The 26,409-nt window shown below is 69.9% G+C and overlaps 1 protein-coding gene across 1 annotated transcript in view; it reads left to right on the top strand.

The window, feature by feature from the left end:
- CACNA1A (calcium voltage-gated channel subunit alpha1 A) overlaps positions 1–25,086 on the top strand; it is a 49,115-nt gene extending 24,029 nt beyond the window's left edge. The window contains 24 exon segments of the mRNA XM_064499244.1: positions 2,645–2,744; positions 2,833–2,993; positions 3,103–3,243; positions 3,398–3,599; positions 3,716–3,880; positions 4,047–4,157; positions 4,919–5,002; positions 5,368–5,484; positions 5,679–5,744; positions 5,826–5,926; positions 6,035–6,185; positions 6,644–6,771; positions 7,519–7,615; positions 10,364–10,469; positions 11,779–11,886; positions 11,964–12,064; positions 12,948–13,051; positions 13,155–13,293; positions 14,332–14,442; positions 15,035–15,070; positions 18,394–18,589; positions 19,852–20,135; positions 24,468–24,815; positions 24,818–25,086. Coding sequence (XP_064355314.1) covers positions 2,645–2,744; positions 2,833–2,993; positions 3,103–3,243; positions 3,398–3,599; positions 3,716–3,880; positions 4,047–4,157; positions 4,919–5,002; positions 5,368–5,484; positions 5,679–5,744; positions 5,826–5,926; positions 6,035–6,185; positions 6,644–6,771; positions 7,519–7,615; positions 10,364–10,469; positions 11,779–11,886; positions 11,964–12,064; positions 12,948–13,051; positions 13,155–13,293; positions 14,332–14,442; positions 15,035–15,070; positions 18,394–18,589; positions 19,852–20,135; positions 24,468–24,815; positions 24,818–24,937 — 3,277 coding nt within the window. The 3' untranslated portion in view covers positions 24,938–25,086.
- The last annotated feature ends 1,323 nt before the right edge of the window (positions 25,087–26,409 follow it).

Raw genomic sequence — 26,409 nt, 5'->3', positions numbered from 1 at the left:
CTCCCAGTGCCTCCCAGTATGGTCATTCCCCCCATCTGCCCTTGGCCCCCTGAGCCCCTGGTGGGGCCACGCCTGGGCCCTGGGCACTCGCACGTGCACACGCACCCGCACCCACACGCGTGTGCACACACACGCACCCGCACCCACACGCGTGTGCGCACACACGCACCCGCGCCCGCCTCCCGTGCTCCGCTGTGGTCGCGTCTGCCGTGTCGCTCCCCGTCCCCTGCTGCCGCTTGCTGCCGCGTCGTCTCGTCCCGCTGCCGCCTCCGCTTCCGGCTCGGCCCGCCGCGGTCCCGCGAAGGCGCAAAATCCCGCAGCAGAGGGTGCAAAACCTCCCGGAAAGGGTGCAAAATCCCGCAGCAGAGGGTGCAAAACCTCCCGGGAAAGGGTGCAAAATCCCGCAGCAGAGGGTGCAAAACCTCCCGGGAAAGGGTGCAGAAATCCTGCAGCAGAGGGTGCAAAACCTCCCGGGAAAGGGCGCAGAAATCCCGCAGCAGAGGGTGCAAAACCTCCCGGGAAAGGGCGCAGAAATCCCGCAGCAGAGGGTGCAAAACCTCCCGGGAAAGGGTGCAAAATCCCGCAGCAGAGGGTGCAAAACCTCCCGGAAAGGGTGCAAAATCCCGCAGCAGAGGGTGCAAAACCTCCCGGGAAAGGGTGCAGAAATCCTGCAGCAGAGGGTGCAAAACCTCCCGGAAAGGGCGCAGAAATCCCGCAGCAGAGGGTGCAAAACCTCCCGGGAAAGGGCGCAGAAATCCCGCAGCAGAGGGTGCAAAACCTCCCGGGAAAGGGTGCAAAATCCCGCAGCAGAGGGTGCAAAACCTCCCGGAAAGGGCGCAGAAATCCCGCAGCAGAGGGTGCAAAACCTCCCAGAAAAGGGTGCAAAATCCCGCAGCAGAGGGTGCAAAACCTCCCGGGAAAGGGTGCAGAAATCCCACAGCAGAGGGTGCAAAACCTCCCAGAAAAGGATGCAAAATCCCGCAGCAGAGGGTGCAAAACCTCCCGGAAAGGGCGCAGAAATCCCGCAGCAGAGGGTGCAAAACCTCCTGGGAAAGGGTGCAAAATCCCGCAGCAGAGGGTGCAAAACCTCCCGGGAAAGGGTGCAAAATCCCGCAGCAGAGGGTGCAAAACCTCCCAGAAAAGGGTGCAAAATCCCGCAGCAGAGGGTGCAAAACCTCCCAGAAAAGGGTGCAAAATCCCGCAGCAGAGGGTGCAAAACCTCCCGGAAAGGGTGCAAAATCCCGCAGCAGAGGGTGCAAAACCTCCCGGAAAGGGTGCAAAATCCCGCAGCAGAGGGTGCAAAACCTCCCGGGAAAGGGTGCAAAAATCCCTCAGTAAAGGGTGCACAATCTCCTAGTGAAGGACACGTAATCCCTTAGTAAAGGACATGTAATCCCTTAGTGGAGGATGCCTAATCTCCTAGTAAAGGATGCATAAATCTCCTGGTAAAGAATATATAATCTCCTAGTAAAGGATGCATAATCTCCTGGTAAAAGATGCAAAATCGCATAGTAAAGGATGCGTAATCTCCTGTAAAGGATATATATTCTCCCAGTAAAGGATGCGTAATCTCCTAGGAAAGGGTGCAAAACCCGCCGGTAAAGGACACATAATCTCCTGGTAAAGGACACATAATCTCCTGGTAGAGGATGCATAATCCGTTAGTGAAGGATGCAAAATCTCTTAGTAAAGGATAAACAATCCCGTAGTAAACGATGTGCAATCTCCTGGTAGAGGATACATAATCTCCTGGTAAAGAGTGCATAATCTCCTAGTAAAGGATGTGTAATCCGTTAGTAAAGGATGCGTAATCCCTTGGTAAAGGATGCGTAATCTCCTAGTAGAGGATGCGTAATCCCTTGGTAAAGAGTGCACAATCTCCTAGTAAAGGATGCGTAATCCCTTGGTAAAGGATGCACAATCTCCTAGTAAAGGATGTGTAATCCCTTAGTAAAGGATGCGTAATCTCCTAGTAAAGGATGCGTAATCCCTTAGTAAAGGGTGCGTAAGCTCCTAGTAAAGGATGCGTAATCCCTTAGTAAAGGCTGCGTAATCTCCTGCTAGAGGAGGCCAAGTCCCTTAGCAAAGGCTGCGTAATCTGCCAGCGAAGGAGGCACCATCTCCCGGCCGAGGGCGCCTAATCCCCGGCGCCGGACGAGCAAAGCCCTGGCGGCAGCGGGACGTGCGTCCTGCCGGGGCCGGGGCCGGGGCCGGGGCCGGGCGCCGGCGTCTCACCGTGCCTTGTCTCTCCCTTCCGCCGCCGCCCGCCGCAGGAGCAGCTCACGGTAACGTCCTCCGCCTTTCTGTGCCCCGCTTCCCCCGCCTCCGCCCTCCCCGGTCTCCTCGTGCTCCTGCTCGTGCGTCGCTTGGAGCGGGACGAGTCCCCGGCTCGCCCGGAGCCCCCCCTGCCCCGGCCCCCCCCCGGTTTCGCCTCGGTCCCCGAAACGGAGCGTCAGGAGGGGCCGCGGCGGGTCCCCTGCGGCCGCCCGGACCCCGTAGGCTGGACGTCCGGGACGCACGGGCGGCGGGAAGGCGGATTCACGGTGCTCCAGGACGCCTGGGCCTGCACCGGGGGGGGGGCGGGGGGGGCCGTCGGGGCACCCCGGGGCGCCGGGACCTCACGGGCGCCCCGTCCCCTCCGCAGAGGCAGCAGCAAAGGGAAGGACATCAACACCATCAAGTCCCTCCGCGTCCTCCGCGTCCTCCGGCCCCTGAAGACCATCAAGCGGCTGCCGAAGCTCAAGGTGGGTCGCGGCGGGGGGGGGGTCCTCGGGGCCGGCCGAGGCGGGGGCTCTGCCGACGCCGACCCCGTCCCGTCTCCCGCACCCCCAGGCCGTCTTCGACTGCGTCGTCAACTCCCTCAAGAACGTCCTCAACATCCTCATCGTCTACATGCTCTTCATGTTCATCTTCGCCGTGGTGGCCGTCCAGCTCTTCAAGGGCAAGTTCTTCTACTGCACCGACGAGTCCAAGGAGTTCGAGAAGGACTGCAGGCAGGGACCCGGCGCGGGGACAACGGCGGCCACCGCCGGCGCGGGGGACGTGGCCGGGCTCTGCGGGGACCCGTCCTCGCCGTGGTGCCACCGTGCTTTCCCTCCGCAGGGGGGAATACCTGGTCTACGAGAAGGACAACGAGGTGAAGGCGCAGAAGCGGGAGTGGAAGAAGTACGACTTCCACTACGACAACGTGCTCTGGGCTCTGCTCACCCTCTTCACCGTGTCCACGGGGGAAGGCTGGCCGCAGTAAGGACGCGCGACCTCCCCGCCTCGGGCGTCGGGACGCCCGGGCCCTGCGGCACCAGGAGCCCCGCGGGGCTGGGCCGTGCCGGGGGTGTCCGGGGGATCCCGCAGCCCCCCACGGCTTCCCCACCCCGCCTCTGCCCTCGCCCCGCCGCAGGGTCCTCAAGCACTCGGTGGATGCCACCTACGAGAACCAGGGCCCCAGCCCGGGCTATCGCATGGAGATGTCCATCTTCTACGTGGTCTACTTCGTGGTCTTCCCCTTCTTCTTCGTCAACATCTTCGTGGCCTTGATCATCATCACCTTCCAGGAGCAGGGGGACAAGATGATGGAGGAGTACAGCCTGGAGAAGAACGAGGTGCGCCCGCGCCGGCGTCCCGTCCCGGTGGGACCAGCCCCAGCCAGGCGGGAGGGGGACGCGTCCCAGGGCGAGGGTCCTCCCTCGCTGGTGACGCTGCTCTGTCCCCTCCGCAGAGGGCCTGCATCGACTTCGCCATCAGCGCGAAGCCCCTGACGCGCCACATGCCCCAGAACCGCCAGAGCTTCCAGTACCGCATGTGGCAGTTCGTGGTGTCCCCCCCCTTCGAGTACACCATCATGGCCATGATCGCCCTCAACACCATCGTCCTCATGATGAAGGTGGGTGGCGGGGCCGTCCCGGGCTGGGCGGCGGTGCCGCTCCCGTCCCCGGGGTCCTTGTCCCATCCCTGTCCTCCTGGACCCACCCCTGTCCCCGTGGGTCCCGCCCCTGTCCCCAGCCCCCGCCGGGCCCCCAGCCCCACCTCTCGCCCCCCCCCCCCCGCAGTTCTACGACGCCTCGGACGCCTACGAGAACGTGCTGAAGATGTTCAACAACGTCTTCACCTCCCTCTTCTCCCTCGAGTGTCTCCTCAAGATCATGGCCTTCGGCGTGCTGGTAGGTGCCACCGCGCTGCCGGGGACAGGCCACCCTCGCCCGGCGCCCCCCCCGGTCACACCAGCCCCCCCCGGCTCCAGGCCCGATCCCGCCCTCCCGGGCTGGATCCCTGAGCATCCCCGGGGACCACGGACCCGTCCCAGGGCGCTGGGTGTCCCGCACGTCCCCTGCGTCCCCCAGCCCGTGACGTTCGTCCTCTGCGCCCCTCCCTTGGCTCTGCATCCTGGGGAGCTGCTGCCCGGGTAATCACGGGATCCTGGAGATCCGGTGCCCGGGTAATCACAGGATCCTGGGGAGCCAGTGTGCGGATAACCATGGGATCCTGGGGATCCAGTGCCTGGGTATCCATGGGATCCTGGAGAGCCAGTGCCCGGGTAATCACAGGATCCTGGAGATCCGGTGCCCGGGTAATCACAGGATCCTGGAGATCTGGTGCCTGGGTAATCACGGGATCCTGGGGAGCCAGTGCCCGGGTAATCGTGGGATCCTGGGGAGCTGGTGCATGGATAATCACGGGATCCCGTGCCCAGGTAATCACAAGATCCTGGAGAGATGGTGCACGGATAATCATGGGATCCTGGGGAGCTGGTTCATGGATAATCACGGGATCCCAGGAGCCGGCACAGGGATAACCACAGCCAGGGCAACGGGGGCCGAGCAGGGCTGGTGCCGCAGGGCCCCTCCGTTGCGGCCGCGGAGCCTCCGCCGCCCCGTCCTGCCGTTCCCTCTCCTCCTCCGTTGGTTTTTTCCTTCCTTTCCAGAACTATTTCCGCGACGCCTGGAACATCTTTGATTTTGTCACCGTTCTGGGGAGCATCACGGACATCCTCGTGACCGAGTTTGGGGTAGGTGGCGACCGCCGCCCCTGCCGACGCGTGGTCCTGGCGCGGGGCTCGGAGCCGGCGCGGGGGCTCGGATCTGGCGTGGGGGCTCGGATCCAGCACGGGGGCTCAGATCTGGTGCAGAGGCTCGGATCCAGCACAGGGGCTTGGATCCGGTGTGGGGGCTCGGATCCAGCACAGGGGCTCGGATCCAGCGTGGGGGCTCAGATCTGGTGTGGGAGCTCGGATCCAGCACAGGGGCTTGGATCCGGCACAGGGGCTCGGATCTGGCACAGGGGCTTGGATCCAGCACGGGGGCTCGGATCTGGCACGGGGGCTCGGATCCAGCATGGGGGCTCGGACCCCGGCTCACCTCCCGTCCCCCGCAGAACAACTTCATCAACCTCAGCTTCCTGCGCCTCTTCCGGGCCGCGCGGCTCATCAAGCTGCTCCGCCAGGGCTACACCATCCGCATCCTGCTCTGGACCTTCGTCCAGTCCTTCAAGGTGAGCGGCGCCCGGGGCCGGAGCCGCCGTGCCGGGACCCCCGCCGGGACCGTGCCGGGACCCCCGCCGGGACCCCTGCCAGGACCGTGCCGGGACCCGTGCCGGGACCCCCGCCGGGACCGTGCCGGGACCCCCGCCGGGGCCGTGCCGTGGCCCGTGCCGGCGCCGGCGTGACGGCCCCGCTCTGCTGCCAGGCGCTGCCCTACGTCTGCCTGCTCATCGCCATGCTCTTCTTCATCTACGCCATCATCGGGATGCAGGTGAGTGCCGGCGCCCGCCGGGGCCGCGGCGGCCCCCCCGCCCGCCCGCCCTCCGCCCGCCGGCAACGCCTCGTCCCCCAGGTCTTCGGCAACATCGGCATCGAGGAGGAGGACGACGAGTCGGCCATCACCCAGCACAACAACTTCCGCACCTTCTTCCAGGCCCTCATGCTGCTTTTCCGGTGAGTCCCGCGGCGGTGCCGTCCCCCCCCGCTCCGCGCGGCCCGGTGCCGGTGGCGGTGGCGGTGGCGGTGGCGGTGGCGGTGGCCCTGACGGCCGGCGTCCCGCAGGAGTGCCACCGGCGAGGCCTGGCACGAGATCATGCTGTCGTGCCTGGGCGGGAAGCCCTGCGACGAGAACTCGGGCATCAAGGAGCACGAGTGCGGCAACGAGTTCGCCTACTTCTACTTCGTCTCCTTCATCTTCCTCTGCTCCTTCCTGGTGAGGGACGGGGACGGGGACGGGGACGGGGATGGGAATGGAGACAGGGATAGGGACAGGGACGAGGATGGGAATGGGATGGGGACAGGGATGGGGATGGGGATGGGGACAGGGACGAGGATGGGAATGGGATGGGGTCAGGGATGGGTATGGGGACAGGGATGGGGATGGGGACAGGGACAGGGATGGGGACGGAGATGGGGATGGGGGCGAGGATGGGGATGGGATGGGGACAGGGATGGGGACAGGGATGGGGACAGGGATGGGATGGGGACAGGGACGAGGATGGAGACAGGGAGGGGGACAGAGATGGGGATGGGGACAGGGACAGGGACAGGGATGGGGACGGAGACAGGGATGGGGACAGAGATGGGGAGGGGGACAGAGATGGGGATGGGGACAGGGACGGGGACAGGGACGGGGACGGTCCCGACACCGCGTCCTTCCTCCCGCCCCAGATGCTCAACCTCTTCGTCGCCGTCATCATGGACAACTTCGAGTACCTGACGCGCGACTCCTCCATCCTGGGCCCCCACCACCTGGACGAGTACGTGCGCGTGTGGGCCGAGTACGACCCCGCCGCCTGGTAAGGACCGGGGGGGGGGGCAGCGCCGACCCAGGGGCCCGGGGGGGCGGGCGGGGGGGCGCCCGGACGCCTGGGCCCTCGGCTCCCCGCAGCACCAGCGGCTCGAGAGGTCCGTAGTGAGCGCCGGTGTCACCGTGGCGGGGACCCCCCCCCCCGCCGGGCTCTGCCGTCCCGCAGAGCTGCCTGGGGGGGTCGCGGCCCCCCCCCCGGCGCCCGTTAACCTCTCCTCTCTCCCTCGTAGGTGTTTGGCAGCTGGATTTTATTTCCCTCTCTTGCCCCAGCCCCATCCCCGGCCCCCAGCGCAGCGCAAAGGGCCCCGGCCAGGCCCGGGGGGGTCCCTGCCGTGTCCCGGGGGGGTCCTGCTTTGCCCCGGGGGCCCGTGACGGCCCAGGAGGCCCCTGCCACGTGTGGGGGTGTCCCCTGCGGTGCCCCAGGGCCCTGCACTGGGCCGGACTGGGCCATACTGGGATTGGGGGAGCTCTGCAGTGGGGCCGGGGTGGGGGGGCCTCTGCCTGCCCCGTTTCCCGGTTAAACGGGGCCGTTTCGGGGGCAAACCAGCCCCCGCAGGTGAAGGGGGGGGGTCCTCCCCATCCGGACCCCCCCAACCTCACCCTCCGCCCCCGGAGCCGGGCCGCCCGGACGCCTGGGCCCGCCTGGGCCCCCGCGCCGCCCCGCTCGCGGGCGCCTGGGCGTCGGTGGTCCGCGCGGTCGCGGCGCCCGCACTAACCCGCTGTGTTCTTCTTGCAGCGGCCGCATTCACTATAAGGATATGTACAGTTTATTGCGCGTAATATCTCCCCCCCTGGGCTTAGGCAAGAAATGCCCTCATAGGGTTGCTTGCAAGGTTTGACTTACACTAGAACCTGCCGAGCCTCAACGGAATGAATGTTGCTTATGGATTCTTGGATATATATATGATATCTAGCTATCTATATATATATGTGGACAGACACACGTCCCGCACCCAGGGCCGGCCCCGCGCCCCGACGCGCCCCTGCACCGCGCCCGGGCCGAGCCGCATGGACCCCCCCCCCGTCCCCCGTCCCCGCTTGCTGCCAGCCCCGCCGGCGCGGGCGAGCGGGGCCGAGCCCCCCCGCCTCCCTCCCGCCGCGGGGCTGCATGCCCATCGGCCATCGCCTGCCTCCCCCCCCTCCTCCTCCTCGCGGGCCTGCCGCAGCGGGGGGCCGCGGGGGTCACCCCCCCCCCGGCCGCCGGACGGGTTTAAACCTCTCTTTTTTATCCTTCTCCGCGTCTCTCTCTCTCTCTCTCCTCTTTTTTTGTCCTTTTCCTTTCCGATGTTCTCTTCCTTCTTGTTCTCTCCGCTCCCAGGGGCCGGCTGACTTTCATGGATATGTATGAAATGCTGAGACATATGTCCCCGCCCCTGGGTTTAGGGAAGAAATGCCCGCCCCGTGTTGCCTATAAGGTAGAATAAACCCGCGACCCAGAGCACATCCCCCCCCCCCCAAAAGTCACGCCGAGGTTTTTAACGCAGCTCCTTTGGAGCCGAGCCGCTCGGCCGGCAGCGCTCACCGTCTCGGCCTCCTTTTCCTCCCGCCTCGACTCCGGCGCGGCCGCCGGCCCCGCGAGGCTTACGCGTGTCAGTCAGGACGGGGCGGGTAAGGTCCGCTGCCCGAGGAGCATGTCCCTGCGCCCGGCGGCCCCCGCCCGCGGTGGCGGCGGCCCCCGCCCTGGGTTCATCCCCGTCCGCCTCCCGCGGGAAACGGTCCCAAATGTGCCCACGGGGCGTGGGAAACTCAGCCTGAAAGTTCCCACAGGGCGTGGGAAACTCAGCCCCAAAAGTTCCCGTGGGGCGTGGGAAACTCGGCCCCAAAAGTTCCCACGGGGCGTGGGAAACTCAGCCCCGAAAGTGCCCACGGGGGGTGGGAAACTCGGCCCCAAAAGTTCCCACGGAGCGTGGGAACCTCAGCCCCAAAGTTCCCGTGGGGCGTGGGAACCTCAGCCCCAAAGTTCCCACGGGGCGTGGGAAACTCAGCCTGAAAGTTCCCACGGGGCGTGGGAAACTCGGCCCCCAAAGTTCCCACGGGGCGTGGGAAACTCAGCCTGAAAGTTCCCACGGGGCGTGGGAACCTCAGCCCCGAAAGTGCCCACGGGGCGTGGGAACCTCAGCCCCAAAGTTCCCACAGAGCGTGGGAACTTCGGCCCCAAAAGTTCCCACGGGGCGTGGGAACCTCAGCCCCAAAGTTCCTGTGGGACGTGGGAACCTCAGCCCCAAAGTTCCCACGGGGCGTGGGAAACTCAGCCCCAAAGTTCCCGTGGGGCGTGGGAACCTCAGCCCCCAAAGTTCCCACGGGGTGCAGGAACCTCAGCCCCAAAGTTCCCGTGGGGCGTGGGAACCTCAGCCCCAAAAGTTCCCACGGAGCGTGAGAACTTCAGCCCCCAAGTTCCCATGGGGCGTGGGAACCTCAGCCCCAAAGTTCCCGTGGGGCGTGGGACACTCAGCCCCCAAAGAGCCCATGGGGCGTGGGAACCTCAGCCCCCAAAGTTCCCATGGGGCGTGGGAACCTCAGCCCCAAAGTTCCCGTGGGGCGTGGGAACCTCAGCCCCCAAAGAGCCCATGGGGTGCTGGCCCTTGGCCTGGAGGAGCCCCTCCTGGGGGTCCCGCCGCTCCCGGGGGGCTCGTCCCCCCCTTTTCCAGCCCCGCTGCCCCCGTCCCCCGTCGACGCAGCCTCTCCGCCTCCTCTCACTTTCCGCCTCTCCATCTCACCTCCGCCCGCCTCCCCCTCCCCTGGCAGTGCCCCCCCCCGCTGCGCCCCCCCCCCCGCCCGTGGCTGCTGCACGGCCCCCTGCCCACCCGCAGCCCCTGCGCCCGGGGCCACGGCGGCAGCGGGGGGGCCGGAACTGCGGCGTGGGGACGCCACGTGTCCCCCCCCCGCCCTGCCACCCCCGGGAGAGCCAGATGGGGGGGGCAGTGGCGGGGGCCTGGCAGCAGGGCGCTCAGCCGCCCCCCCCCCAGCTCTGCCTCTCCGCCCCCCCCCGTGCCTCAGTTTCCCCCGTCGGCGCTGCTCGTTGCCTGCTCGCCTGGCTCTGTCCCCCCCCCCCGGCCCTGCACCCCGAAATCCCCCCCCCGGGCTGCATGGGGAGGGACCCTGTCCCCATGGGTGGCCCCCCCCGCCACCCGCTTGGCAGCCGGAGCTGGGGAGGGCGCGGGGCGCCGCGGGGCTGAGGCCTGGCCAACTCATCGCTTCCCTCCCTCCCGCCTCTCCCCACCGGCCCCGGCACGTCTCTGCGGCCCCCCCCCCGCTTGCGGATGCCGGTTTGCGCACGGGGGGGCCCTGCTCCGTCCCCGAGCGCGGCCCCCGCCCCGCTCGCATGCGCTCGCCGCCCGCTGCATGCGCCGCCCGGACGCCGGGGCCCCGCGCTTGGCCGTGCCGCGGCGTCTCGCGGGGCGTCGCGGGGCCTGGGGAGAACGCAGCCGGGGAGGGGGGGTGGCCGGTGGCGGGGGGGGGGGGGGGTCGTGCCTCGGTTTCCCCGGGCGGCGCCGCGTTCTCGCCGGCCCCGGGGCGCCGCGCGGCCGGGGGGGCCGGGGGGGCCGCGGCGTCACCGCCGGCCTCTCCGCTGGGCTCCGCAGCGGCTGCTCCGCATGGACCTGCCGGTGGCCGACGACAACACGGTGCATTTCAACTCCACCCTCATGGCCCTGATCCGCACCGCCCTCGACATCAAGATCGCCAAAGGCAAGGGGGGCCGGGGACACGGGGGGCCGGGGACACGGGGGGGACGGGGCTGGTGGCCTGGCGGGGGGGGGCAGGGACACGGCGGGGATGGGGACCAGGAGCCTGGGGAGTTGGGGACAGGGACACGGCGGGGATGGGGACCAGGAGCCTGGGGAGTTGGGGACAGGGACACGGCGGGGATGGGGACCAGGAGCCTGGGGAGTTGGGGACAGGGACACGGCGGGGATGGGGACCAGGAGCCTGGGGAGTTGGGGACACGGGGACACGGCGGGGATGGGGACCAGGAGCCTGGGGAGTTGGGGACAGGGACACGGCGGGGATGGGGACCAGGAGCCTGGGGAGTTGGGGACAGGGACACGGCGGGGATGGGGACCAGGAGCCTGGGGAGTTGGGGACACGGGGACACGGCGGGGATGGGGACCAGGAGCCTGGGGAGTTGGGGACACGGGGACACAGCGGGGATGGGGACCAGGAGCCTGGGGAGTTGGGAACAGGGACACGGCGGGGATGGGGACCAGGAGCCTGGGGAGTTGGGGACACGGGGACACGGCAGGGATGGGGACCAGGAGCCTGGGGAGTTGGGGACAGGGACACGGCGGGGATGGGGACCAGGAGCCTGGGGAGTTGGGGACACGGGGACACGGCGGGGATGGGGACCAGGAGCCTGGGGAGTTGGGGACAGGGACACGGTGGGGATGGGGACCAGGAGCCTGGGGAGTTGGGGACATGGGGACACGGCAGGGATGGGGACCAGGAGCCTGGGGAGTTGGGGACAGGGACACGGCGGGGATGGGGACCAGGAGCCTGGGGAGTTGGGGACAGGGTCCCTGAAGGGACAGGGACCAGGAGCCTGGAGATTTGGGGACCTTCGGGAACAGGGACCAGGGTCCCTGCAGGGTTGAGGACTGGGGGAACAGGGACACTGTAGGGGACACGGCTGGGGACATCGAGGGGACTGAGACGGGTCCCTGGGGTGACAGGGGAGAGGCCTGGGAACTTGGGGGGCTGCGGCCGGGGGACCCGGGGCGGATGGGGGAGACCAGGGACACGGGGGCCCTGGGGAGATGAGGACAGAGATGGGGACGGGGACCCTGGGGGGGTGGGGGACAGGGGGACACCAGGGTGACGGGGAGGACTGGGGGTCCTGGGGGTGGCAGGGGACCTGGGGGGTGGTTTAGGGATGGGGCATCTGGCAGGGCAGGAGTGTCCCCGGGGGGGGGGGACAGGGAGGTTCCCGTGCAGGGGACCGAGGGGACCAGGGGGGTGGGGGGGCCCGGGGGGGACCCCGCTCTCAGTCCTCTCTCCGCAGGGGGAGCCGACAAGCAGCAGATGGACGCGGAGCTGCGCAAGGAGATGGTCGCCATCTGGCCCAACCTGTCCCCGAAGAACCTGGACCTGCTCGTCACCCCCCACAAGTGTAAGGCGCCGCCCGGGCCTGGCCCTGTCTCCTCCCGTCCCCGTCCCCGTCCCCGCTCACCCCTCTGCGCCCCGCAGCCACGGACCTGACGGTGGGGAAGATCTACGCTGCCATGATGATCATGGAGTACTACCGGCAGAGCAAGGCCAAGAAGCTGCAGGCCATGAGGGAGGAGCAGGTCGGTCCCGAGACTTGGTCGTGCCCAGCCCGGAGCATCCCACACCTCCCCCGGCCTCTCCTGCATCCCCATCCCAGCTCCACCACCTCCTCGTGCATCTCCTGCATCCCCATCCCAGCTCCAGCCCCTCCCTGTGCATCTCCTGCATCCCCATCCCAGCTCCAGCCCCTCCCCGTGCATCCCCATCCCAGCTCCAGCCCCTCCCTGTGCCTCTCCTGCATCCCCATCCCAGCTCCAGCCCCTCCCCGTGCATCCCCATCCCAGCTCCAGCCCCTCCCCGGGCCTCTCCTGCATCCCCATCCCAGCTCCAGCCCCTCCCCGGGCCTCTCCTGCATCCCCATCCCAGCTCCAGCCCCTCCCCGGGCCTCTCCTGCATCCCCATCCCAGCTCCAGCCCCTCCCCGGGCCTCTCCTGCATCCCCATCCCAGCTCCAGCCCCTCCCCGGGCCTCTCCTGCATCCCCATCCCAGCTCCAACGTCTCCCCGGGCCTCTCCTGCATCCCCATCCCAGCTCCAACGTCTCCCCGGGCCTCTCCTGCATCCCCATCCCAGCTCCAGCACCTCCCTGTGCATCTCCTGCTTCCCCATCCCAGCTCCAGCCCCTCCCTGTGCATCTCCTGCATCCCCATCCCAGCTCCAGCACCTCCCCGTGCATCCCCATCCCAGCTCCAACACCTCTCCTGCATCCCAGCATCCCCATCCCAGCTCCAACATCTCCCCGGGCCTCTCCTGCATCCCCATCCCAGCTCCAGCCCCTCCCTGTGCATCCCAGCATCCCCATCCCAGCTCCAGCCCCTCTCCTGCATCCCCATCCCAGCTCCGGCCCCTCCCCGTGCCGTGTCCGTGTCCCCGCCGTGTCCCCAGCTGCTCTCGTGTCCCCGCAGAACCGGACGCCGCTGATGTTCCAGCGCATGGAGCCGCCGTCCCCGACGCAGGAGGGGGCCCCGGGGCCGGACGCGGTGGCCACGGCCGAGCCGGGCGGGGGGCTGTGAGTGCCGCCGGCTCCGTCCCCCCCCCGTCCCCGTCCCCGTCCCCGTCCCCGTCCCCGTCCCCGACGCAGGGGACGGCGCTGAGCTGCCCCGTGCCCGCAGGGCCGCGCACGATGGGGGCCTCAAGGAGAGCCAGTCGTGGGTCACCCAGCGCGCCCAGGAGATGTTCCAGAAAACGGGGACCTGGAGCCCCGAGCGGGGGCACCCCGAGGACGTCCCCAACAGCCGCCCCAACTCCCAGGTGAGGCTGGCGCTGGCTCCTGGCCCGGGGTCCCCGGAGCCTCGACCGGCCCCGTGTCCAGCGGTCCCCTGTGTCCCCTGTGTCCCCTGAGCCCCATCTCCCCTGTGTCCTCTGTCCCCGAAGGTCCCCGTGTCTCCAATCATCTCCTAAACCTCGTCCCTCTGTGTCCATCCGTCCCCCATGTCCCGGGGGGTCCCTGTGTCCCCCAAACCTCATCCCTCTGTGTCCATCCATCCCCCGTGTTCCCGGGGTCCCCGTGTCCCCCAAACCTCGTCCCTCTGTGTCCATCCATCCCCCGTGTTCCCGGGGTCCCCGTGTCCCCAGATGTCCCCCAAACCTCATCCCTCTGTGTCCATCCATCCCCCATGTCCTGGGGGGTCCCCGTGTCCCCCAGACCTCATCCCTGTGTGTCCCCCCGTCCCCCATGTCCTGGGGGGTCACCGTGTCCCCCAAACCTCATCCCTCTGTGTCCATCCATCCCCCGTGTTCCTGGGGTCTCCGTGTCCCCAGATGTCCCCCAAACCTCATCCCTGCGTGTCCATCCATCCCCCGTGTTCCTGGGGTCCCCAGATGTCCCCCAAACCTCATCCCTCTGTGTCCATCCATCCCCCATGTTCCCGGGGTCCCCATGTCCCCAGATGTCCCCCAAACCTTATCCCTGTGTGTCCATCCATCCCCCATGTCCCGGGGCGTCCCCGTGTCCCCCAAACCTCATCCCTCTGTATCCATCCATCCCCCATGTCCCGGGGCGTCCCCGTGTCCCCCAAACCTCATCCCTGCGTGTCCCCCCATCCCCGTGTCCCTGGGGATCGCCGTGTCCCCCAAACCTCGTCCCTCTGTGTCCCCCTGTCCCCGTGTCCCTGGGGATCACCGTGTCCCCCAAACCTCGTCCCTGCGTGTCCCCCCGTCCCCGTGTCCCTGGGGATCGCCGTGTCCCCGTGGGAATGCCAGGGGCGGGGGGAGGAGATGCAGGGCGGTGGCCCCGGGGCCCCCAGCCCCGGCCGTGCCTCAGTTGCCCCCGTTCCCGCGGCGCCGCAGTCGGTGGAGCTGCGCGAGCTGCCCAAGGACGGCTACTCCGACAGCGACTACCTGCCCGTGGAGGGCCCCGGCCGGGCCGCCTCCATGCCGCGGCTCCCCGCCGACAACCAGGTGAGGGGGGGCCCTTCGGGGGGGCCCGCCGGGCGCGGGGGGGGGCTGGCGTCCCCGTTCCCCCACCCCGGGGTGGGGGGGGACACCCTCGTCACCGAGACGCCCTGCTCGTTTGCAACCCTCCCGTCCTGTCGCTCTTGCTCTGTTGCGGGGGGGGGGGGACGTGGCTGCCCCCCCCACCCCCGGCTGGGGGCTGCGGGGGGGGGGGGGGGGGGGGCACGCGCTGCCGAGGGCTGCATGCGCCTTCTGCATCGCCGCGGCCGGCCCCGCCGGAGCAGCGGACTGCGGCCACCCCCGGTCCCCAGGGACAGGGCACCGCGGCCCCCCCCCGGGGGGGGGGTCTCGCTCCGTCTGCATGGCCGGGGACCGGGACGGGACCAGGGATGCTCTGGCTGCTCTGCTCATCGCTGCTGCTCGCCCGGCCCCGCTTGGCTCCGGGCGGGGGGAGCCGAGGACACGCCGCTCTCCGCCCCGGCCCCCCGCCCGCCCCCCCCCCAGTGTCGGCCCCTCTCCCACCCCGCTGCCTCCGTATTTACTCTGGTCTCTCTCTCTCTCCCTGCTCTGTGGGCACCGCCCCGGCTGGCTCTAGCAGAGGAGGAAGGTCCGACCCCGAGGAAATAACCTCAGTGTAGGTACCGCGGGGCCCCGACGCTCCCAGCCCCGCCAGAGCCCCCCCGGAGCCCCCGGCGCCAGCACCCGCGCTCGGGGTGCCCCTCGGGCTCGCCCGCCCCCTCCTCGTCCCTCCAGGCAGCCGCTGTCCCGCCTGCCCGGCAGCTCTTCCGTTCAGCCAGCCACCTCTCCAGCCAGCCAGCCATCCCTTCATCCGCTTCTCCGTCTATCCATCCATCCATCTGCTTCTCCATCCATCTATCCATCCATCCACTTCTTCGTCCATCTGTCCATCCATCTACTTCTCCATCTGTCCATCCATCCATCCACTTCTCCATCCATCCATGTATCCATCCACTTCTGCATCCATCTACTACTTCATCCATCCATCCATCTATTTCTCCATCCATCCATCCATCCACTTCTCCATCCATGTATCCATCCATCCTCTTCTCCATCTATCCATCCATCCATCTGCTTCTCCATCCATCTATCCATCCATCCGCTTCTCCGTCTATCCATCCATCCATCCTCTTCTCCATCCATCTATCCATCCATCCGCTTCTCCATCCATCTATCTATCCATCCACTTCTTCATCCATCCATGTATCCCTCCACTTCTTCATCCATCCATCCACTTCTCCATCCATCTGTCCATCTGTCCATCCATCTACTTCTCCATCTGTCCATCCATCCATCCACTTCTCCATCCATCCATGTATCCCTCCATTTCTGCATCCATCTACTTCTTCATCCATCCATCCATTTCTCCATCCATCTGTCCATCCATCCACTTCTCCATCCATCCATGTATCCATCCACTTCTCCATTCTTCTCCCTTTCCCACTGCCACTTGCTCCCTGTCTCCATCCTCTCTTCTATCCCTTCATTGCAGCATCCCTCCAACCATGTCTTTCCATTCCACCCTCCATCTCTCTCCCTCCCTCCGTCCTTTATTCCTTCCTCCATCCTTCTCTCTCGCTCTCCATCCATCCGCCATTCATCTGTCCTGTCCCTCTCTCCCGTCCTCCCTCCATCCCTCCCTCCATCCCTCCCTCCATCCCTCCCTCCATCCCTCCCTCCGCAGCCTCTCGCGCTCCGTCCTGCCCGTCCGGAAGCAGCAGCTCTTCAGCCGTCTCGGCTCCGTCTGTCCGTCCCCAGCCGCCCTCCTGTCCCCGTCCCCCGCCAGCCCCCGGCACGTCCCCGCGTGCTCCGGCTCCGTCCCGCGTCCCCGCCGTGTCCCCCTGTCCCCCTCCTCCGTGTCCCAGCCCCGGGGCCCCCTCGGGGCCGCTACGGCCGCCTGGACCCTCTTCTCGGCGGCCTCCCGTGTCCAGCACCAGTGTGACCAGCAAGGACCAGCGTCCCCGTCCTGTGTCCCCCGCCCTGTCCCCGTCCTCCCCCCGCCGGTAGCCGGGGCCTCGGCAGGAGCCGGCGGCGCAGCCCGAGGGCCAGAGCAGCACTGGGGGGGGGGGGGGGACGGGACCGGCCCTATCCGGGGGGGGGCCGAGCTCGGGGAGCCCGTGTCTGTCCCCGGCGGCTGGGCAGGGGACACCGTGTCCCCTCCCGGTGCCACCGGCGCCGTGGGGCAGAGCGGTGGCCGGGCTGGGGACGGCTCCAGCACCCGCTGGCGGGGGGGGGGACACACGGCTCCGGCAGGACGTGTCGGGACACCGGTCGGTGGCTCCGGAGCGGCTCCCGCATCCGCGGCAAGAGGAGGCCGAGGGAGGGAGGTGGCTCCGTCCATGGGGCCGGGGACGATGGCACGAGGGAGGGAGGGGTGGGCGGACGGACGGATGGATGGATGGATGGATGGATGGACAGACAGGCAGATGGATGGGTGGATGGATGGACAGACGGATGGACGGATGGACAGACGGATGGATGGACAGGCAGAGGGCTGAGCGGGCGGATGGACAGGAAGATGGATGGATGGATGGACGGACAGACAGCGTGGATGGATGGACAGGCAGATGGACGGGTGGATGGAAGAGGACAGGGATGTTTGGATGAATGAAAGGTTGGGCAGACAGGCGGATGGATGGATGAAGGGTTGAGTGGGCGGATGGATGGATGGATGAAGGGTTGAGTGGGCGGATGGATGGATGAAGAGCTGAGTGGGCGGATGGAGGGATGGATGAAGAGCTGAGTGGGCGGATGGAGGGATGAAGTGCTGAGTGGGCGGATGGAGGGATGGATGAAGGGTTGAGTGGGTGGATGGATGGATGAAGAGCTGAGTGGGCAGATGGAGGGATGGATGAAGAGCTGAGTGGGCGGATGGATGGATGAAGAGCTGAGTGGGCGGATGGAGGGATGGATGAAGGGTTGAGTGGGCGGCTGGATGGATGGAGGGATGGATGAAGGGTTGAGTGGGCGGATGGATGGATGAAGAGCTGAGTGGGCGGATGGAGGGATGGATGAAGGGTTGAGTGGGTGGATGGATGGATGAAGAGCTGAGTGGGCGGATGGATGGATGGAGGGATGGATGAAGGGTTGAGTGGGCGGATGGATGGATGAAGAGTTGAGTGGGCGGATGGATGGATGAAGAGCTGAGTGGGCGGATGGAGGGATGGATGAAGAGCTGAGTGGGCGGCTGGATGGATGGAGGGATGGATGAAGGGTTGAGTGGGCGGATGGATGGATGAAGAGCTGAGTGGGCAGATGGAGGGATGGATGAAGAGCTGAGTGGGCGGATGGAGGGATGAAGTGCTGAGTGGGCGGATGGAGGGATGGATGAAGGGTTGAGTGGGTGGATGGATGGATGAAGAGCTGAGTGGGCAGATGGAGGGATGGATGAAGAGCTGAGTGGGCGGATGGATGGATGAAGAGCTGAGTGGGCGGATGGAGGGATGGATGAAGGGTTGAGTGGGCGGCTGGATGGATGGAGGGATGGATGAAGGGTTGAGTGGGCGGATGGATGGATGAAGAGCTGAGTGGGCGGATGGAGGGATGGATGAAGGGTTGAGTGGGTGGATGGATGGATGAAGAGCTGAGTGGGCGGATGGATGGATGGAGGGATGGATGAAGGGTTGAGTGGGCGGATGGATGGATGAAGAGTTGAGTGGGCGGATGGATGGATGAAGAGCTGAGTGGGCGGATGGAGGGATGGATGAAGGGTTGAGTGGGCGGATGGATGGATGAAGGGCTGAGTGGGCGGATGGAGGGATGGATGAAGGGTTGAGCGGGCAGGCGGATGGATAGAAGGATGAAGAGCTGCAAATGGGCCGACGTACGGAGGGACCGCTGCTCCCTCAAGCCCCCCCTCCCCCCCAGGAGACGGCCCGCCCCCCCGCCGGCGCCCCGGGGCTCCCCTCTACCGGCGTCGGTCTGCTCTCTCCCCCGCAGACCATCGCGGACAGCAGCCCCATGAAGCGCTCGGCCTCGCTGCTGGGCCACGCGCGCGCCCGGGGCATCCGCCTGGACGACTACTCGCTGGAGCGGGTGATCCCCGAGGACGGCCAGCGGCACCACCAGCGCCGGCGGGAGCGCGGCCACCGGGCCTCCGAGCGCTCCCTCAGCCGCTACACCGACGTGGACACAGGTGGCCCCCCGGTCCCCTGCCGTGTCCCCACGTCCTCCCGAGTCCCAGGGTCACACCAGCCCCTCCGCCGTGTCCCCACATCCTCCCGAGTCCCACAAGTGACACCAGCCCCTCCGCCGTGTCCCCATGTCCTCCCGATTCCCCCGGGTCACGCCGTCCCCTCCACGTCCCCACGTCCTCCCGAGTCCCGTGGGTGACACCAGCCCCTCCGCCGTGTCCCCGCGTCCTCCTGAGTCCCACGGGTGACACTGTCCCCTCCGCCGCGTCCCCATGTCCTCCTGAGTGCCACCAGCCCCTCCACCGTGTCCCCATGTCCTCCTGAGTCCCACGGGTGACACCAGCCCCTCCGCTGTGTCCCCATGTCCTCCTGAGTCCCACCAGCCCCTCCACTGTGTCCCCATGTCCTCCCGCGTCCCATGGGTCACACCAGCCCCTCCGCCGTGTCCCCGCGTCCTCCTGAGTCCCACGGGTGACACCAGCCCCTCCACCGTGTCCCCATGTCCTCCTGAGTCCCACGGGTGACACTGTCCCCTCCACCCTGTCCCCATGTCCTCCCAAGTGCCACCGTCCCCTCCGCCACGTCCCCACGTCCTCCCGAGTCCCACGGGTGACACCAGCCCCTCCACCGTGTCCCCATGTCCTCCTGAGTCCCACCAGCCCCTCCACCGTGTCCCCACGTCCTCCCGAGTCCAACGGGTGACACTGTCCCCTCCACCGTGTCCCAATGTCCTCCCGAGTCCCACGGGTGACACCAGCCCCTCCGCCGTGTCCCCACGTCCTCCCGAGTCCCACGGGTGACACCAGCCCCTCCGCCGTGTCCCCATGTCCTCCTGAGTCCCACCAGCCCCTCCACCGTGTCCCCGCATCCTCCCGAGTCCCACGGGTGACACCAGCCCCTCCGCCGTGTCCCCACATCCTCCCGAGTCCCAGGGTCACACCAGCCCCTCCACCGTGTCCCCATGTCCTCCCGAGTCCCACGGGTCACACCGTCCCCTCCACCGTGTCCCCATGTCCTCCCGAGTCCCACGGGTCACACCGTCCCCTCCACCGTGTCCCCATGTCCTCCCGAGTCCCCTGGGTCACGCCGTCCCCTCCACGTCCCCACGTCCTCCCGAGTCCCAGGGTCACACCGTCCCCTCCACCACGTCCCCACGCCCTCCCGAGTCCCACCGTCCCCTCCGCCGCGCCCCGTCTCCCTCCGCCCCGGGCGTCCCCCGGGCCACACGCCGTCCCCCATGGCCCCCCTGTCCCCCCCCCCCCAGGCCTGGGCACCGACCTCAGCGTCACCACGCAGTCGGGCGACCTCCCGCCCAAGGAGCGCGAGCAGGAGCGGGGCCGCGCCAAGGACCGCCGGCACCGCCACCACCACCACCACCACCACCACCACCACCACGGCGCCGGCGACCGGGACCGGGACCGGGACCGGGACCGGGACAGGGACAGGGACAGGGACCGGGAGCGCCCGGCGCCCGAGCGGCCCCGCTCCCGCGACCGCCGCTGGTCCCGCTCGCCCAGCGAGGGCCGCCAGCCCCCGGCCCAGCGCCAGGTGGGTCCCGCCTGCCGCGAGCCCCTCCGCCTTTAGGGACCCCCCCCCCGCCCCGGGGGGACCCCCCCGGCCATTGGGGGGGGGGGACAAGGGCTGCCTCCCTCGGCCGGGTCCCGGCTGGGGGCTCAACCAAAGACCCCCCCCCCAACGCCACGGCCCCGTGTGCCCCACGCGGAGCCTGGGACAGCCCCCAGCTCCGTCCCCCCCCCCCCCCAAGGGACACCGTGGCCAGACCGGAGCAGGCACCGCAGAGACCCCCCCCCCCACCAAAGCAGGGGGGGGCAGAGACCCCCGGGGGGGGCAGCGTTTGCCACCCAGGGCTGCTTGGATGAGGTGGGGGGGCTGGGGGAGATGCAAGGTGCCCCCCCACCCCGCCCTCAAGCTCACCCCAGTTTATACTGGGGCCACTTGGATGAGGTGGGGGGGCTGGGGGAGATGCAAGGTGCTCCCCCCACCCCGCCCTCAAGCTCACCCCAGTTTATACTGGTGGCAAATAGCCCCCTCCCAGTTACACCAGCAAGGGGGTGCAGGATGCGCCCCAGGGAGGGCGATGGGGGGGGGGGGTCCGGGAGCAAAATGGGGGGGGGAACCGGCCGCGGCAATGCTTTGACCCCTCCGGACGCCCCCCCCCCCCCGCCCCCATCTCCGCTGCCTGCCCGCACCGAGCCGCCCGCTTGGCCCCCGCCGCCTGCGCCCCCCCCCCGCGCCCCCCCCGCGCCCCCCCCCGCCGCCGCGCGCCGCTTGCGGGACCGGCCCTGACTCACGTCTCTGTTTCGCCTCCGCTGCGCTTGGCTGCGCTGCCGCGGCGAGGGGCGGCCCAGGTAAGCGGCCCCCCCCCGCGCCCCCCGCTCGGCCCCCCCCGCCCGCCGCCCCCCGCCCGCGCGGCACAGTTTGGAACGGAGCTGCCCCCCCCCCCCGCATCCCCCCCCCACCCCGGTGCCCCAGCGATGGGCGCCGTGGGGCTGCACCCGCGCAGAGGGGCACGGCTGCACCTGGGGGGGGGGGCAGCAAGCTGGGACCCCCCCAGCACCGGCTGCATCGCCCCCCCCCCCCCCCGCGGTCCTGGGACAGGGATGTGCTGCGGGTGACCGGGCTGTGGGCCCTGGAGCCCCCCCGGCCTCTGTCTGCCCTGGCCCCCCCGGCCCGGGTGCCACAGGCTGGGGGTCTTTTTTGGGGGGGGGGGAAGCAAGGCCGGGGAGCCCTGGCTGCAGCAAGCCCGGCTGGGGGGGGGGGGGTAAGCGAGCAGCCAAGACCCCCCCGCACAGCCCTGGGCCGGAGTGCATGGCCCCACTGGGGCACGCAGCCCCCCGGGCACCGATTGGGGGGGGGGGGGTGAGCCGCATGGCCCCCCCATGGCCCTGGGGTGCAGCCCCGGATGGGGACGCAGGGCCCTGCAGTCTGCAACGGTGCTGGGGGCACCCAGCCCTGCCCCCCCCCCCGCAGCCCTGGATTGGGGTGCGCTGTCCCCTGCACCCCCCCATAGGCACTGGGGTGCACGGCCCCCCCCACAACCCCGGACTGGGGTGCACATTCCCCTGCAACCCCCCATAGGCACTGGGGTGCACGGCCCCCCCCACAACCCCAGACTGGGGTGCACATTCCCCTGCACCCCCCCATAGGCACTGGGGTGCACGGCCCCCCCCGCAGCCCTGGATTGGGGTGCACCGTCCCCTGCACCCCCCCTCCTATAGGTGCTGGGTGCAGGGTCCCTGCAGCCCCGGATCGGGGTGCACGGTAGGCACTGGGGTGCATGGCCCCCCCCCAGCCCTGCATTGGGGTGCATGGCCCCCCCCCAGCAGCCCCGGATTGGGGTGCACAGCCCCCTGCACCCCCCCCATAGGCACTGGGGTGCCCGACCCCCTGCACCCCCCTCCTATAGGCACTGGGGTGCATTGCCCCCCCCCAGCAGCCCCAGATTGGGGTGCCCGACCCCCTGCACCCCCCCATAGGCACTGGGGTGCATTGCCGCCCCCCTGCAGCCCCAGATTGGGGTGCATAGCCCCCCCCCGCACCCCCCTTCTATAGGCACCGGGGTGCCTTGCCCCCCCCCGCAGCCCTGGATTGAGGTGCACGACCCCCCCCCCGCCCCCCCCCCCCCCGGGCCTGCTCTCTTCCAAACTTGCCCCCACCCCGCGCTCTGCCCTCGCCTCTCCCGGCTGGATCCGCCCCGCCCCCCCCGGAGCTGCGGGGTTTGGGGGGGGGGCGCATCGCAAGCGGCTTTGGGGACCCCCCCCGCCCCCCCTCCCGCCCCCCTCCCGCCGCCTCGCAGCCATCCCCGCCGCCGCCGCCTCTTCCTCCCCCCCTTCCTCTCCCCCCTCTTCCTCCCCCCTCCTCCTCTTCCTCCCCTCCTCCTCTTCCTCCCCCCTCCCTCTTCCTCCCCCCTCCTCCTCTTCCTCCCCCCTCCTCCTCTTCCTCCCCCCTTCCTCTTCCTCCCCCCTCTTCCTCCCCCCCCGCCGCCGCCGCGCCGCGTCTCACCTCTTCTCACTTTTCTTCCCCTCTCGCTTTTCGTTCGTTTCTGCTTGTCCCCCCCCCCCCCCGTTTGTCCGGCCGTGGCTTTTCTCTGCGTCCCCCCCTCGCCGCCCCCCCCGTGTCTGCGTGTCCCCCGCGTCCGTGGTTCCCTCCCCACGTTCCCCATCCCGTGCCCCCCGCGTCCATGTCCTGCGTCCGTGCCATCCCCATGTCCGTCCCCAATGTCCCTGTCCCCGATCCCCCGTGCTCCCCATCCCGTGCCCCCCCCGTGTCCCTGCCATGTCCGTGCTCCCCGTGTCCGTGCCCCCTGCCTGTACCCCCGCCCGTGTCCCCTCGTGTCCCCTCGTGTCCGTGTCCCCTCGTGTCCATGCTCACCATGCCCGTGTCCCCTCGTGTCCGTTTCCGTGTTGCCCCTCCGTGTCCTTGCCCATGACCCCCATCCGTGTCCCCACCCCGTGTCTGTGCTCTCCCGTGACCGTGTCCCCCCGTGGCCGTGTCCCCTCGTGTCCATGTCCCCTCCCCGTGTCCGCACCCCCGTCCCCATGTCTGTGTCCCCCGTGTCCATCCCTGTGTTTGCACCCCTGTGCCGTGTCCATGTCCCCCCCCGTGTCCATGTCCCCCCGTGTCCCCCCATGCCCTGTCCCCCATGCCCCCCGTGTCCGTGCCTCCCATGCCTGTGCCCCCCCGTGTGCATGTCCCCCCCGTGTGCGTGCCCATGTCCCCCGTGCTATGTCCCCCGTGTCTCCCATGTCCCCCGTGCTGTGCCCCCCGTGTGCCCCGCCGTGCCACCCGTGTGCATGTCCCCCCCCCGTGTCCGTGCCCCCCCATGTCCCCCCGTGTCCGTGCCCCCATGTCCCCGTGCTGTGTCCCCTGTGCCCCCGTGTGCCCCCCCGCACCCCCCGTGTGCGTGCCCCCCATGTCCGTGTCCCCTGTGTCCACCCGTGCTGTGCCCCCCGTGTGCCCCCCCGCACCCCCCCGTGTGCGTGCCCCCCATGTCCCCCGTGTCCGTGCCCCCGGGTCCCCCGTGCTGTGTCCCCCGTGCCGTGCCCCCGTGTGCCCCCCCGCCCCCCCGTGTGCGTGCCCCCCATGTCCCCCGTGTCCCCCCGTGCCGTGCCCCCCGTGTGCCCCCCATGTCCCCCGTGCCGTGCCCCCCGTGTGCCCCCCGCCCCCCCCGTGTCCGTGCCCCCTTGTCCCCCCGTGTCCGTGCCCCCCGTGTCCCCCCCGTGTCCGTGCCCCCCATGTCCCCCATGTCCCCCGTGTCCCCCGTGCCCCCCCGTGTGCGTTCCCCCCATGTCCCCCGTGCCATGCCCCCCGTGTGCCCCCCGCCCCCCCGTGTGCGTGCTCCCCGTGTCCCCCGTGTGCCCCCCGTGTCCGTGCCCCCCATGTCCCCCATGTCCCCCATGCCCCCCGTGTCCCCCCCGTGTGCGTGCCCCCCATGTCCCCCGTGTCCCCCATGTCCCCCGTGCCGTGCCCCCCCCGCACCCCCCGTGTGCGTGCCCCCCATGTCCCCCATGTCCCCCGTGTCCCCCGTGCCGTGCCCCCCGTGTGCCCCCCGTGTCCGTGCCCCCCATGTCCCCCGTGTCCCCCGTGTCCCCCCGTGCCGTGCCCCCCGTGTGCCCCCCGCCCCCCCGTGTGCGTGCCCCCATGCCCCCCATGCCCCCCCGTGTCCGTGCCCCCCATGTCCCCCGTGTCCCCCCCGTGTGCGTGCCCCCCATGTCCCCCATGTCCCCCCGTGCCGTGCCCCCCGTGCCCCCCCCGCCCCCCCCGTGTGCGTTCCCCCCGTGCCCCCCCCGCCCCCCCCCCGTGTGCGTGCCCCCCCCCGCCGCGCCCCGCCGTCATCCCGGTGTCTCCGTGTTGGTGCAGGGCAGTAGCTCGGTGAGCGGCAGCCCGGCGCCCTCCACCTCGGGGACCAGCACTCCGCGCCGCGGCCGCCGCCAGCTGCCGCCCACGCCCGCCACGCCGCGGCCCCGCGTCTCCTACGCGCCCGCCGCCCGCCGCCCCCCCGCCGCCGCCCCCCGCCGCCCCCCCCCGCCGCCCGCCGCCGCCCGCCGCCCCCGGACGCCGCCGCCCGCCGCTGGCCCGAGCCGCCGCCGCGCGAGGGCCGCTCGCCCCGGACTGCCCGCGGCGCGGGGGGGGGCGGCGGCGGCGGGGCGGCGGCGGCGGCGGCGGCGGCGGGGGGGGGCGGCGGCGGCGGCGGGGGGGTCTCGCCCGCCCGGCACGGCCGCCGCCTGCCCAACGGCTACTACGCGGCGCCCGGCGGCAAAGCGCGACCCGCCGCCCCCCGCCCCGGCCCGCGAGACCCCTACAGCGAGACCGACGACGACTGCTGCTAGCGGCGGCCGGCTCTGTCGCGACACGCCGCGACACGGCGCCCCCCCCCCCCCGCCCCCCCGCCGGGGAATGTGGTGGGGGGGGGCCGCGCGCGATGCTATGGATGAGTTTTATCATCTCGACGAACCGCGGCGGGGGGGCGTGGGGAGGGGGGGAGAGGGACCCCCCCTCCCCGGGAAGGACCCCCCCCCGGGAAGGACCCCCCCCCCCCAGCCGCCGCCCCCGGGCGGGGATGGACCCGGGGAGGGGGGGGGCGCCGGGGAGCGGAGCCGCGGCGGGGCGTCCCCCCCCCCCCCCGGGCGGCGGCGGGGCCCCCCCGGCCTGGCCGTGCGAGGCGCGGGGGCTGCGGGAGGCCGCGCTCGGGCGGGGCCGCCGCACTTGCATGAAACGAGTTACCGAGAACCAGAAATAAAACTCAAAAAAAGACAAAAAAAGACCAAAAAAACAGACAAAAAAAAAGACAAAAAACCCCAAAAGCAAAAAAAAAAAGAGAAAAAAAATACATTAAAAACGAGGAATTTTGGATCGAGCCCCTTCTCGCTCCTTCCCGGCATCGGCCCCCGCGGGGCTCGGGGGGCGGAGGAGCTGCGGCCGGGGGGGGGGGGGGGCGGTGGTGACCCCCCCCCCCAAACCGGAGCGACGCCGGGGCCCCGGGGAGCCCCCGGCTGCGTCACGTCGGGGGGTTCCCCCGCCCCCCCGGTGCAGCAGCGGCCCCCCGGGCCCGGAGCAGGGAGGTGCCCTGGGGGGGCTATGGGGCACCGGGGGGGCAGAAGGGAGCACTGGGGGGGCTATGGGGCACTGGGGGGGGGTCCTCCCGCAGACATCCGCCCCCCCCCCAGGGGGCCCAGGCGTCCCGGCGCCCGGCCCCTCCCCCGCCGCGGCAGGAACGAGGAAGCGCCGGAGCCGGAGCCGGAGCCGGAGCCGGAGCCGCAGCCGCCCCGGGGCAGGAGACGTCGGGCCTCGGCCGGGGCGGGGGGCACGAGGGGGGGGGCACGGGGACCCCCTGGAGCCACCCGGCACCGGGGACACCGGGACACCGGGCTGGGACCGGGCCGGGAGCGGCTGAGCCGGCTCCGCCGGTCGGGCTGGCTCGGGGGGGGGGGCGGGGGGGGCTGGGCCGGGCCACGCACCCTGCACCCACAGCGGCACCTGCGCCCCACATCGCACCCCACACCGGCACCTGCACCTGCGCCCCACACCGGCACCGGCACCCCACATTGCACCCCACATCGGCCCCCTGCACCCCACACCAGCCCCCTGCACCCCACATTGCACCCCACATCGGCCCCCTGCACCCCACACCAGCCCCCTGCACCCCACATTGCACCCCACATCGGCCCCCTGCACCCCACACCAGCCCCCTGCACCCCACATTGCACCCCACATCGGCCCCCTGCACCCCACACCAGCCCCCTGCACCCCACATTGCACCCCACATCGGCCCCCTGCACCCCACACCAGCCCCCTGCACCCC

This window comes from Dromaius novaehollandiae, chromosome 33 (genome assembly GCF_036370855.1).
Source record: "Dromaius novaehollandiae isolate bDroNov1 chromosome 33, bDroNov1.hap1, whole genome shotgun sequence".
NCBI classification, from domain to species: Eukaryota; Metazoa; Chordata; class Aves; order Casuariiformes; family Dromaiidae; genus Dromaius; species Dromaius novaehollandiae.
The sequence above is the reverse complement of the archived record's forward strand: the minus strand, read 5'-3'. Positions and strand labels throughout refer to the sequence as shown.